This window comes from Gobius niger, assembly GCF_951799975.1.
Source record: "Gobius niger genome assembly, chromosome: 17".
NCBI classification, from domain to species: Eukaryota; Metazoa; Chordata; class Actinopteri; order Gobiiformes; family Gobiidae; genus Gobius; species Gobius niger.
Genome location: NC_136868.1, coordinates 26257135 through 26271067, shown reverse-complemented (window position 1 = coordinate 26271067; position 13933 = coordinate 26257135). Strand labels below are relative to the sequence as shown.

Here is a 13933-nt window from a genome sequence, read left to right as displayed (position 1 = left end):
TAGAGTTGCTTCAAAAGTAGGGTCTGACTCCTTCTCAAGGACAACACATATTTTAATATTCTTAATCCACACACCAATTCGGAAAATATAGAACTTGGCAAAACATCGTGCAGTTGGTGATTTACAGTCCAGCGACACTGAGGCGGAAGGCTTTGAGGCAAACATCTAGAAAATACTGTCTCTGGTCTTACAATGCACATTTTTTATTTACATTCACGTCAGAGAGTACGTCCTCATCATCGGCTTCTTTTTGGGCTTTTGCTTGGGCACCACAGTCTCCAGCAGCCTCCTCACCAGCCCCAAACGGCCGGTGCGGATCAGGGCCCGGGCCAGCTCCGCCACCTCCTCCGGGTGAGTCCTGTACAGCTGCTTCAACTCCGCCTTCACCTCATCTTTGGAATACCTCTCCTCCGCCTTCTTCACCAACGTTTCCAACTGGCAGATGGCGGGACAGGGCTCTTGGCTCTGATCCAGGTTGGTTTGCATGAACAGTGCGAGCAGCGCCTGTAGGAGGCAGTGTAGAGCCGCGGTGTCCCTGCTGCCGGGCCGTTCCAGCTCTAGTGCGCATTTGAAGCAGTCCACGGCATTTTGTTCCTCGCCCTTCAGTGACAGACAGCGCCCCCTGAGGATGTGGAGGTCCGGGAGAGTGTCGGCGTGTTGGAACTGTAAGGCTTGGGAGAGGCTGACCAGTGCGTTGTTCACAGCGGCTTCATCCACCAGTAGGCTCTCCTGCAGGGCGTCCACTCCCATGTAGTAGTAAACCTGTCAGGAGCACATTGGTTATATTGGTGTATTTAGATATAGACATTTACAACATGCTTTAAAGCAGCGATTCTTAAAGAGGGGGTATTATGCTTTTTCAATCACACAGCACCAGTCTATATCACACTACAATGATGACAAACCTTCTGCTGGTCTGTAAATGCAGTAAATTAGAATAACTGCCTTGTATAAAATGTCTCTCTCAAAATGGCTGCAGTGAACATCTTGACATAGGCCTCTGTCTCTTTAAGAACCTCTGAGCCTTTCCGACATGCCCCCTCCACACGCTGTCTGTGGCATCAGTGGGGAGGGGGTTCTGCTGAGGAGCAGTGGTTGGTTACTCGGCTGGTGACGAAAGCTCGGAGGCGTCTCCAGGAGGTGGGGGCGTTCCTAGGAGGACTCAGGCAAACCTATCCCTAAAATGGCCGCCATCAGAGTTTTTACAGATTACTCAAAAATACGTGAATGTGCCAAGGCAACACTTCAGCCATGTTTTTAATGAGGGAATGACAGAATAACATGTAAAGCTTGAAAAAGTCGATTTTGCATAATACCCCCCCTTTAAGTCATGCAGAATCACAAACCACTTTGGGCCAGTAAAGAACCACACAAGTTCTTTATGTGAGATGTAAGTAGGCATATATGGGGTTTTAAAGTGACATGCCTATTTCCTCAAGTTTTCAATCATGCCTGCGTACTTTAAGGCTCATCAAAGAAATAGTGTGAGGAGGGACAGTACTGCTTTATGCGGACGGTCTAGTGCTGATGGCCAAGTCACTTTCGGCTGGAAAGTCTCAATCGGAAACCGGGGTTTAAAGATAAACCTTGAGAACACTAAACTGATGATACCAGGGAAGAAAAAGGAAGATGGTACATTTTATGCACTAGATGTAAGAAATGTAAGAAATGTATTCGGGGTGTGCGTACATCCAGAGGACGCACACAGGAGGAGGTAAGTAGTACTGGTACGTAGTGCTGTGGGTGCTGGTGTGGTCAGAGGCGAGATGATGCGTCATAGCACACGTTTGGAGAGCATTTGGCACCATTTCGCATTCAGCTTCACCACAGGTGTGGCAGGGCTCACCAGAATAATAGTGTGAACCTGTTCCTCTGGCCGTGCGTGTATGTGATGGTTTATGCCACAGTGCCATCCCATGACTCATGTTATCAGGCATAAATTGCATGGGGGTCTGATTTTGCAAGTTCCTGATGCATTTTTTTTGCGTTTCAGTTTTGGAAACATCATTGCAGTTGATCAGACACACGTACTGGATCGACTACATTTACAAAACCCTCAATGGGAGCTTGGGGGGCGCTTTTTGCAGACGTCTTATAAGGTCATAAATCAGGGTTACAACAAACAACCACTGGTATAGTTTTCTTTTGGAGGAAAGTCTCAACTATACCTGACAACCATCTCTACCAAAAAGGTCTGCTTAGTGGAACGCAGTTTAATTTTTTATAACATTTAAAACATTCTAAAACCCTTTTTTTACTTTGTGATTATATTGTGTGTATATTGATTTGGATTGAGGCCATCTCTGCAGCACTCCACCAATCAGGCCTTTATGCTGCAGAGATGGTGTCTGTCTGTAGGTTCTCATTTCCTCTGAATAGCGCTGGAGCTCTGACAGAGAGACCATCGAGTTCTCTGTGACCTCCCTGACCAAGGCCCTTCTCCCCTGATGGCTCAGTTTGGACGGACGGCCAGCTCTAGGAGAAGTCCTGGTGGCTCTGAACCTCTTCTTGCATTACGAATCATGGATTTCACTGTGCTCTTTGGGACCTTCAACGTTGCAACAATTTTTCTGTCCCCTTCCTCAGATCTGTGTCTCAATACAAACCTGTCCTTGAGTCTACAGACAGTTCCTTTGACTTCAGGGCTTAGTCTCTGCTCTGACATGCTCTGTCAGCTGTGGGACCTTATAGAGAGGTGTGCCTCTCCAAATCAAGTTCAATCCATTTCATTTAGTTGAGGTGGACTCTGGCCAGTTTGTAGAAGCTTCTCAAGGACGATCAGTGGAATAAAAATGTGATAAAGTGTAAGTGAACACATTTCCTGTACACTGTATGTTGGTGATTTTCAGACAGCAACCGAAGACAAGTAGCCCAAGTGTCAGTCAGGATTTTAACCGACAACTTCCTTGTAATGACACACTTTCTCACCACTGTCAACTCTGCTATGTGTTATTTGAGCTGACAAACAGTGTAACAAAAGCACGAGTAAAGATGTATTACATGTTTGAACCAAGCTAAAATTACCTCCACAAACAACAGTTTTTGTTGTACAGGATGGAGCATAGATATTATTAGATCTTTCTTCTAATCTCTACAGAGCAGCTAAATAATTGTCACTTTTGAGCAGATTGCGTTACCTGTGCCATCTCCAGGTGGGTCCTCAGACAGGGGCGCACACTCATGACTTTGTCCAGGTCTTTGCGCGCCTCAGTCAGGTTCTGTCGGTATGGGAGTCCTCCTTCACCACTTTTAGCCTTCTCCAGGTCTCTCACATACACAATCACATGAATCTACAGGAACATGGGCCATTATGTTCACAAAACTAGCACACACACTTACTAACAGCAACATTTAACTTAAAGACGGAGGTTTGTGACTCTTGTGTGTGTAAGTATTGGCCTATGTTACCTTTGCGCGGGTACAGTAGGCCTGCCAGTTGAGCTCAGGGTCCGGCAGTACGCTCAGAGCCATGTTGCAGATCCCTGTGGCCATCTCGTGTTTGCCCAGCTGGAAGAACACTTTGGCTAACATGTTCAGGATGAAGGCGTCGCTACTCGCCAGGTTGATTGCCTGCGCACAGCGGCACACACAGACGGACAATGAGCAGAACTGATGACTGACTTAAATCACCCAGAGCTAAACCTGTTTTCCGTTTTACAACATTCATATTAAAAAGGGAAAGGGGAGTCTGCTTTGCTGTCATCCGAACCAAATGATTAAAACCAGATTAGGCATATTTAACAAGCTTTAAAAAAAGAAATTAATACTTGGTTAAATTATGATAGATGGCCAGCAGAGGACAGCAGAAGTGAACCCTGATATTTTCATCCTTAAACTTGTTGTTGCAATTCCTCAAAGACATTTTTAACAAAGAAAGTAACACTGTTTGGATGAGCAGACTGGGGGAACTTATTGATTATGCATTAGAGCTGCCAGAAAACCAATCCAGTCCTACTCTGGTGTGTTTGAGTCCATGAGTTTAAGACAGAATGATACAACTGCAACACATACATACATCAGTCTCTTCTTAAGTGCAGGCACGGCCCTGGTTAAACAATTCACAACTTCTGGTAACATAGAAATGACTTTGTGATGTGGTTAAACTTTGATTTTGCACAATACCCTCCACTCCTTTAACATATAAGGTCTACATACGCACTACTGGTCTAACTAGCTTTACCTGCAAAGAGAGTTCCTCTGGGTTCCATGACAACACAGCGCTGAACGCACACAATCATTTCGTTTGTCTCTCTACTGGAGGGTTTAATGTGCTGAATTAAACCATTTAAACCATGCATACTGGAAATGTCCACTTTAGGGCTGCCACTAACGATTATTTTGGTAATCGATTAATCTAGCGAATATTTTTACGATTAATCGATTAACCGCTTAGCTGTGAATGGTGTATGAAAATGGTATTTTTTTCATTTTTTTTAATCACATAAAGCTAAAGTGGCATCACTTGAGGACATGTTGATGGAGTAAACTTAAAGTGAGTGTTTTTGGAGGCTCTTAGTGCCAATTCTGCTTCATGACTGGATGAGACACAGACAGATATTAATGAAATGTTCAATGTACAAAACACTAAAGAGCCTAACTTGTAAAATAAAGTAGGTTTCCATCAAAAAACAAAACAAATGTAATGTATTTTTTGCTCTTTTTAAGTCTGTGTTTACTAGAAAACGATTAATCGATTAGTAAAATAGTTGACAACTATTTCAATAATCGATTAGTTGGCGATTAATCGATTAGTTGTTTCAGCCCTAGTCCACTTACTGTTGCGTAGCAGGAGAGAGGGTCAGTAGCCGAGTAGCCACAGTCGTGCACAGACATCGGCACAGTGACAAACTCGTCCTTCCTCTCCAGCAAAACGCCGATGTAACACCAGGCAAGAGCTAAGGGATAAAAAAAAAAGTTGCCTCATAATCTGAAGACATTTAACCCGCCTGCCTTTGTATGCAGTACGTGAGTGGGTTATTGGTTGTGTTCAGAGGGACTTCTATCATCTAGTCCCGGGGCTGTAGTAGCTGTAATAATCATGGGAGAGAATGAAAATGCAATGCAAAACATCTTGGCTATCTCTAAAGGTGTGATATAACTGAATTTGTATTATTGTATTCTCTCCACAGTGTTATTTTTGGCGTTCTGTTTGGGCGCGACACACTTGATGTCAGTGGCTCCACGGTGACGCTGAATTATGAGGACAGGGCTTTGTGTTCATTAAACTGAACACGTCAGGCGATCTGCTTCACAAACACATTGTTGTAAAGGGACGATCTACATGGAAAGCCGAATAACTGCACCATTGGATGTTTATAGATGATTTACCCTTGTGCTGTGGCCGGTCTGACTCCAGTGTCTCTTTGAGGAGCTTCAGTCCTTTGTTGTAGTGGGACAGTCTGGAGTACTCACAGTCCACTTTGGTCTTCACTATGTCGTCCAACCTGTGCGCAAAGAGCAATTCACGTGAGCAAAGGACATTTCAGACGGAGTAGTGCATTGGGCTTTCTGTTGTACCTGACGTAGATGGTGGCCATTTTGAAATACCAGCTTCTCTTTTCCTCCAATGAGAGCTAAAGGCAACAGAACAAATCTGTAAGTGCCTGCCTTCACTTCATATGGGATTGAAAATGACATTTATTTAAAGGGATATTTCACGAGTTTTGACATAGGGCCTCATTTCCTAGTTTTCCAGAGTGTTGTTGATTTCTGGAGATATATACTTATATCTACTTTATATATACTTAGATATATATTTAAATTCATGCAGTCCTTATGTTTGAAGAGTTTAGTGGTGCTAGGCTAGTGCTAGGCTAGTGCATGTCTATGGTAACTAGTAGCCTGCATTAAAAACCTCTTCAAATCATGGGGTAGTCCTCCAAATGTTGCCATATCTGATTTGTAGAAAGCTCCTTTGTGAATTCCACGTGTAGTAATGCCGAGTGCAGGTAAACAAACTACTAGATTCGGTAAGCTAGCAGATCACTCCGCCGCTGCGTAGCTTACAACCAGGAAGCTGATGCTGCTCGAATATAAGGTTTAAGGCAAAATGGTGTTATTGCTAAAATTATTCAGTCAACACAGACATTTATATCTAGTCTGGTGTTATAAGTGATTTGCACTGTGCTATGGTCAGATTGAGACTCACTCAGATAAAGAATCTCTTTTTCAAGAGTGTCCAGGCCCAAAATTTCAGACTATAAACACACGTATCACATTCATAATAAAGGTTAGCGATCCTATCAGAAACACATTTAACATACAGTCAATGTCCAAAACCAGGGTCAAAATCAATTTGAAGTTTCTAAGTCATTAATCATCAAAATTCTCTTAAAAGACTCTACCGAGATCAGTTTCTTCAACTTCAAAACATTCTGCAAAGTGTCCTGCAGTTGGAGCAGAAAACTGAAAGGCCTTCTTTCCAAACTCGGAGCTGACCCTTGGTACTGATAATAAAAGAGCATCTTGTGAGCAAAGATTGTAAGCATCCCTTTGTACGGCGTACCTCTGCAGATACGAAGGGAGCTGACCAAGAATGCATTTATAAATGATTAAGTGGAAGTGCCTAAGCCTTAGGGTGGCCAGAGATGTCCAGCCAATACGAGTGTACAGCTCGTGTTGGTGCGTGAGTGCTCCAAGGCCAGTGATGAACCGTAAGGCTCCATGATAAACAATATCCAGAGCTCTCCGACTCTGAGCAGAAGCACTCATGTAGACCACGTCACCATAGTCCAACACCGACATGAAAGTAGCTTCCACAAGCTTTTTTCTGGCCAGAATTTCTGGCCAGAATTCGAAAAAATAATCCTAATTTCATTCTCAGTTTTTTAGTCAGCTGTTGAATGTGAAACATGAATGAGAGAGAGCTCTCAATCCACAAGCCCAGGCACTTATACCGATCTACGCTTTCAATAAATGAGCCATGAAGGGTGGAAATCTGAGGAAGATTTGAAGGGAGTGTTTTGGATTTTGAAAACAGCATACATTTAGTTTTATCCGAATTTAAGGTAAGCTCTTTAGCTTATGACATTTGCTTGAACAGTGTCAAAAGCAATTTGTAACTGTTGAATCGCTTGCAGTCAAGTGGGGGCAGCACAGCACATTACTGTATCATCTGCATAGAAATGAAAAATCGCATTTGCATTAAAACTTAAGTAATTGATATAAAGGATGAAAAGCAGGGGTCCCAAAACTGATCCCTGTGGGCTCCTCGGCTCGTAGAAAGCTGACTTGATGAAGAGCCATCTATTTATACAGTTTGAGTTCTTCCTGAGAGGTAATATCTGAACCCATTTATAGCATGAACTGAAAGTCCACTTTCAAAAAGTCTGTTCCAGAACAGCATGATCCACTGTATCAAAGGCTTTCGAAAGATCAATAGAGCTGCACAGTATACTTGTTACCATAGACATGCACTAGCCTAGCACTGGCCTAGCACCACTAAACTCTTCAAATATATAAGGACTGCATGAATTAACATTTTTTTTTTTTTCCAGAAATCAACAACACTCTGGATAAGTAGTAAATGAGGCCCTATGTCAAAAATCCTGAAATATCCCTTTAACTTCACTTTAACGGAGCACATTTTCTCCAGATCGGCTTTATCCAAATCTAAAAATACTAAAATGGTGAATGAATGGGTAAAGTAGACCTATGAGTTGAACAAACTCGTATTTCACCCAATCAATAGTTAGAGTTAAATTCAAGCCTTCATTTCATTGCAGGTGCTTCTATTGGTGGAAACACAAACGAAACTGGAATGTTCCGCAGTGTGGCTTTCGACATAAACTTGTAACGTGAGCACATGTATCTCACCAGCTGCCCGCCATAGTCCAGCGCGCGGTTGTAGAGGCTGAGCGCGGTGGTCAGCCGCTCTCTCTGCTCCTCCTCACTGTCCAGCTCCACGTCGTAGGGGTGCACGTAGGCCTGCTCGGCCAAACAGCGTGCCGCCAGGAGCCGGGACTCCGCCTGGCTCAGCTCCCCTCCGTCCAGCCCCATCAGAGAAGACACCTGCTCCACGCACTCCCCCGCATCCAGCTCACGGCCCAGGCGGTCATACACGTAGCCCAGGTTGGCCCACGCGTTCAGGTTCCCGGGGTCCTCCTTACAGACGCCCCTGGAAGAGGCCGAGCGCATGTGTCAAACAGGTCTGTTTGTTAGAGCTTTCATAGTGAGTTGATGGTTTTTAAGGTAAAGCTAATTCAACAAAACGATTAAAGTTGCCAGTTGGAATACCTTAGTAACTGCAATACATTGTGGTGTCTTGTGATATGAATGTACAGTGTGTTATATTGCGATAATGATCATTCACAGTACCAAATAATACATATTAATATGATAAAAAAGAGTATAATTAGTCTTTTAAATGAGTCTATAACTAGTGTATAGTAGAGAAATATCAGCTTTTACAATATATTGAAGGAGCACAAAATAATACAGTCCACTACTACTACAAAAAAGCTGCCTTTTGAACTTGATTCTGTCCTTATGCCTAAAGTCCTTACCTGAACATCTCCTCTGCCGAGTCCAGCTGGTCGAGATGAAACGCCAGCAGCCCCAGCAAATTCCGTACTGCGTATTGGAGATATCCCACCTCCGCCTCCAACTCCCCTCTCAAAATCTCCTGCTTGAGGTACGTGTCCCTGTGCCTCAGCTTCGCAGGCCCCCCGGGATCGCAGTTCAAATGGAGGTCCAGGTGGAAATGTCCCGGGATGTAGTCCATGTCCTCTATCAGAGACTCGATGTCCTCTGAGCTGTTGGTTTCCATGGCAGCTTTCTTTAATGTTTGGCTTACAGTTCAACAGCACTCATGCCTAATCATAGCAGAAAACTCCGACAGCACCAGCCCAAAGTGGCCGCCCCATCTTGGACTGGTTGGACAGGTTACTGGGAGGGACTATGGGTGACTATAGAGACGTGAGGGACATAGCGTTTAAGAACTGATCAACAGATAAAGAAGGGCTCTGCTTACAAGTTGTGTTTTCAAACATCGTGACAAGTGTAGATTTGTAAAATGAGAATTAGTTAGTAGTTGTTGACTACGAGAGATCTCGAGTCGCCGGTGTCAGCCATGAAAAGAATGTGACCATTCAAGCTGAGTAACTGCAAACATGAACGTGCCTTGTGCTTATTGCGACATTGCATACTGCGGTTTTAGCCTGGGGAGGACCAGAGAGAGCAGAGGCTGCATTTAAGTAAAAGTCACATACTTATTCAAACTGGGTGAATGGAAAAAGTGTACGTGTGGTTTTAGTATCGCTCTGATTCAGAATTGAAGTCTGCAAGAATAAAATCGTTGAAACTGGTTTGAAAAAAATAAATTAAAATAAAATAAAAAAATAATGTAACTCCAGGGTTGTTGTATGGGATCAATTTCCCTTTTATTTTTCCAAAGGTGCATTATGCATCTTTTTATGTAAAAAAAAACAGGTGATATTTGTGCACCTGCTTTATGACTCGGAGACTTGGCCCTTCAACAAGACTCTGGCTGCAAGAATGGATGGCTTTGATTGCAGGGCTCTCAGAACCATGGAGAACATCAGGTGGCCCCAGCGGGTTTCCAATGAAGTGCTTAGACTGCACGTGCCAGCCCAGAGCCTCCCGCTTTCCTCCTGACCATCCGACGAGAGCCATTCTCCAGTTCGACCCGAGGGCTGCAGGCTGGAGACGACCACGAGGCAAACCCCGCCCTCGATGGCTCGACGTCATGGCGGGCGACCTCCAACAACATGGAGTTACTGTGGAGGATGCAGAGCAGCTGGCACGAGACCGCCAGCGCTGGAAACAACTGGTTCATCTGGTCGGCTCAACGCACAGGGACGGGACGCCCCCGACCCATCGCAGGAGCCCTAAGTAAGCACGATGTTTGTGCATCTTTGACCTTGTAGTGACCCAGCAGCTGCATGTTTGATTAGCATGGCGTCTTTACTCTCAATCCTTCTGCTGAGAGGAACAATTGATCCTGGACCATCATAGAGACCACTGTGATGGAAAGCACCATGCTGACCACTCATACAGCCGCTGGGTCACTACAAGGTCACGCACAAATATCAACTTTTTTCCAAGATAAAAAGTTGCATAATGCACCTTTAAGGATCACAATTTGCAAATCTGGATGCTTAATTTGTCAAACTGTCACTATGAATTTGAAATGGACATAACAAGTGTCAATAAAGGCATTTATAAGATAATAAGAAATAATGTATTATGTAAATCCATCAATTTTTATGGCGCTTTTCTTGACACAACGATGCTTTTCATTGATTGTATTGTTCAGGTTAAGGTTTACTTTATTGTCCCCATATAGGGAAATTTCACCTATCCTTTGCCCCATAAGGAAAGGTGGTTGAGCCAGGCTAATGGTCACAATCACCTGGCCGGAGGATTCACCTATTGCGCATGTTTTTGGTTGACAGGGGAAACCGGAGCACCCGGAGGAAACCCATCCACACACGGAATGAGAAACACGCAAACTCCACACTGCAAGACGCAAACGCTCTGGGAATCAAACCCGGGACCTTTTTGCTGCTCGGCGAAAAGCGCTAACCCTTCAGCCACCGTTCCAGCTATGGGAGTGTGTATTCAAAGCACCCACCGGCTTGATCATTTGAGCTCCTGCCGCTCAAAACGCCGGAAAACTCCAGATGACTCCAGATGAGAAGAGTATCAATGGTATGAAGCTCACTCACAAGAACTCACAAGAACTCGCAAGAACTCGCAAGAACTCGCAAGAACTCGCAAGAACTCGCAAGAACTCGCAAGAACTCGCAAGAACTCGCAAGAACTCGCAAGAACTCACAAGAACTTACAGAAACTCACAAGAACTCACAAGAACTCACAGGAACTCGCAAGAACTCGCAAGAACTCACAAGAACTCGCAAGAACTCGCAAGAACTCGCAAGAACTCACAAGAACTTACAGAAACTCACAAGAACTCACAAGAACTCACAGGAACTCGCAAGAACTCGCAAGAACTCGCAAGAACTCGCAAGAACTCGCAAGAACTAACAAGAACTAACAAGAACTCGCAAGAACTCGCAAGAACTCGCAAGAACTCGCAAGAACTCGCAAGAACTCGCAAGAACTCACAAGAACTCACAAGAACTCGCCTGTTGCTCTAAAGATATGATGTGAGTCTGTGATTTGATTCATTATATAATCCCTGTTTGCCTCAAAGGCCAAAAGACCCATCTCCCAGTGGGTGGCGTTTGTTTTCTGTTGTGGGTGTGCAGAAAACTGAAAGGCTTCTTTTTCTCGCTGCCCGTTGCTATGGTGGACATCTCGGAAGCAGGTCTGAACTCTGCGTGGCTGCTGAATAGCTATTTTGGTTGCAAGCAATGGATCAAGAATAAGGAGAGGAAGCGAACAAGATGTTTCGCACTGAAGGCCGGAGTGACAGGAGCACAGTGGGGGGACTCCGGGCCCCTCATGAGAACTGACATTAGATACAAAATGCCAAAGGTCACACGAACACACGAGGACCCAATTAGTGTAGACTTTGAATAGTGTCACTGATTAGCCGCCTGTCTGAGACGTTATGTAATCTTAAAAGGAACTCGCTGTCCTTAGTGCCTTGTGTGGTGTTTTATAAGTGGATATTGTGGATCTGAGTGTGCTGATATAGATACAACACAGACATTGTTTGTTTATGCTTACAGTACAGTTTTTCATATTACAGGTTGATTGAAATGTTGAAAATCTATCTATATCATATTGTAGTCACATCAATGCTTATTTTCCAATAGTGCCAAACATCGATATGTGTATCATGAAAAGACTAGTGATTGATTTTTATTTTATTTATTTATTTGATCAGGACAGCGCACTCATCAACAAAACACAATATAAAAACTATACTAAATGACACTTAATGACAATGAGTGCAGGACTGATTTACTTAAAGAACATTTACCCCACTAATGGGATGTGAAGGAACAGAATATGTTGTACAACACAAGGGTATGTATGTGTTTCTGTTCTGTAATATTCAATACAAAAACAACAACAGCAAAACAAATGCAATAAGACTGCAGTTGATAAGCAAATGTTTTATGTCTTGTGGTAAATGTTTAATATAGAGCCCTGCTGCTGTGGCCAGACCATTAGGTCAGTGACTGTATATGTGCCCAGACTGTACAGTGCCCCCAATACACAAGACCATTATTCTTATGCAGCTTCTTAACATTGGAGTTGAGGTTTTGAAAATGAAAGTGTGCTTGTGGGCCGACATAGAAATGCAGAGATGCTCATGTCTGAGGTGGCAGCAGAAGAGACCTTTCTGTACTGATCCCGAGGTCCAGGACCTGGGGACACATTGAGTTTTACTGAGTGTGTTTAATGAAAGTAACACATCTGTCATTTTGCATTACTCCAAGTACATTCATCGCACATCTAACCCGAGGACGAACTCAGCATCAGGGAAAGACCTGCCATCAGCTACATGATGTGTCCGAACAGTAATCCCATAGGATTAACAATGTCTTTGAATTAAACGTACAATGAATCCCCAATGTGAACATCAAAACATTTGAAAACTTCAGATTCCAGCTTGTGTGTCGCTGAGAGGTCACAGTGTTCTCACACCAGCAGCTGTTTCCTGAATACACTGGTTTTAATCAGAGCTGACACTGTCACACCTTAGGCAGACAGAGCACTGCAGACTGGCTCTATCTGGGCTCCTAAGGACATGTGGGACTGTTGCCCAGTCAAATACATTATGTCAGCTCATTATGTCGACCAATGCATGTTTTGGTCATTTATTAATGTGATATCCCCCAATGCAGCAGCACAACATACATGTAAAAGTCCACTGGCAAATTCATGTTTATGTTTGAAAAAAAACAACAACAAGAAGAAATGAGAAGAAATGCTGTATTTTGATAAACAAGGCAAAACAAATGAATTTATTATAGATTGAAACTAATCATAATAACTAATTTATGTCACATGCTCTAATATAATATATAATATATATATAATATATATAATATATAACATCAACAACATATATAACATATAATATATAATCTTGTCAATGACAAACGCTATTGCATTAATTTTTCAACAAGATCTTGTATTGTATTGATGATGGGAGAGTGTGATCACTGTGCAAAGCCTTCTCCAGCACATGCCAAAGATTGTCAATGGGGTTAAGATCTGCTCACGCTCCCTGAACCTCTCGTTTGCAATGCGAGCGAGATAAATCCTGACATTGTAATCTTGGATATGCCCGTTTTATCAGGGAAGAAGAAATCGATTGATGGAATAACCTGGTTATTCAGGATGTTCACGTCGTCAGCTAATCTCATTCTGGCACATAATGTTGGTATCCCTAGACCAACTGCAGCAGCCCCAGATCATAACAAATACTATTTTTCCTCAATTGTGTGGGAATAATCTGACCTGTGTCGCAAATATAAATATTAGGGACGTTTTATAACTGATGATCTGTCAGCTGATGATGTGCTGCATGATGTATGTGCACCCTGACGTGCTCGTGTGCAGGTTTGTGTGTACATATGTAGTGAAAGACACTGTTTAAGGCATATCGTCCACTGTTACACTGCACACCTGTGGCCCAACTAGAAACATTCGAGCAGATGGAAACTTAATGGCAAACAATGACTGTCTAAAAATTGTGCTGAAAAGACCTCGATGGGAGACTGTCAGCCACGTGTTTGTTACTGCTGGGATAAATACGTTTCATGCAGTTTTGAGAAACTTAAAGGGGTTAGATGCAAGTTAGCTATTTTATATTCACTACTGCCACCTCAGGTCATACGTGTAACTGCACCTTCTATATTAAGCTCACGCATGACGGCAATTCGGACCTGAAGTAAGAAGTTTTTGAGTGACAGTGCAGGATTTTAGAGGCAGTTGAGGTGAACAGGTCTGGACTCATTCTACACCTCAGGACATGGCTGGAACATGTAGG

The 13933-nt window shown here is 43.4% G+C and overlaps 1 protein-coding gene across 1 annotated transcript; it reads right to left on the bottom strand.

Annotated features, from left to right (window-relative positions):
• Positions 1–213: 213 nt before the first annotated feature.
• On the bottom strand, positions 214–8767 carry ttc22 (tetratricopeptide repeat domain 22; the record flags this gene model as incomplete). Its single annotated transcript, XM_079575154.1, has 8 exons — positions 214–762; positions 3138–3290; positions 3409–3570; positions 4777–4895; positions 5329–5444; positions 5518–5573; positions 7816–8116; positions 8505–8767. The coding sequence occupies 8 exons, from the start codon at positions 8765–8767 to the stop codon at positions 214–216; spliced, it is 1719 nt and encodes a 572-aa protein (XP_079431280.1).
• Between the last annotated feature and the right edge of the window lie 5166 nt (positions 8768–13933).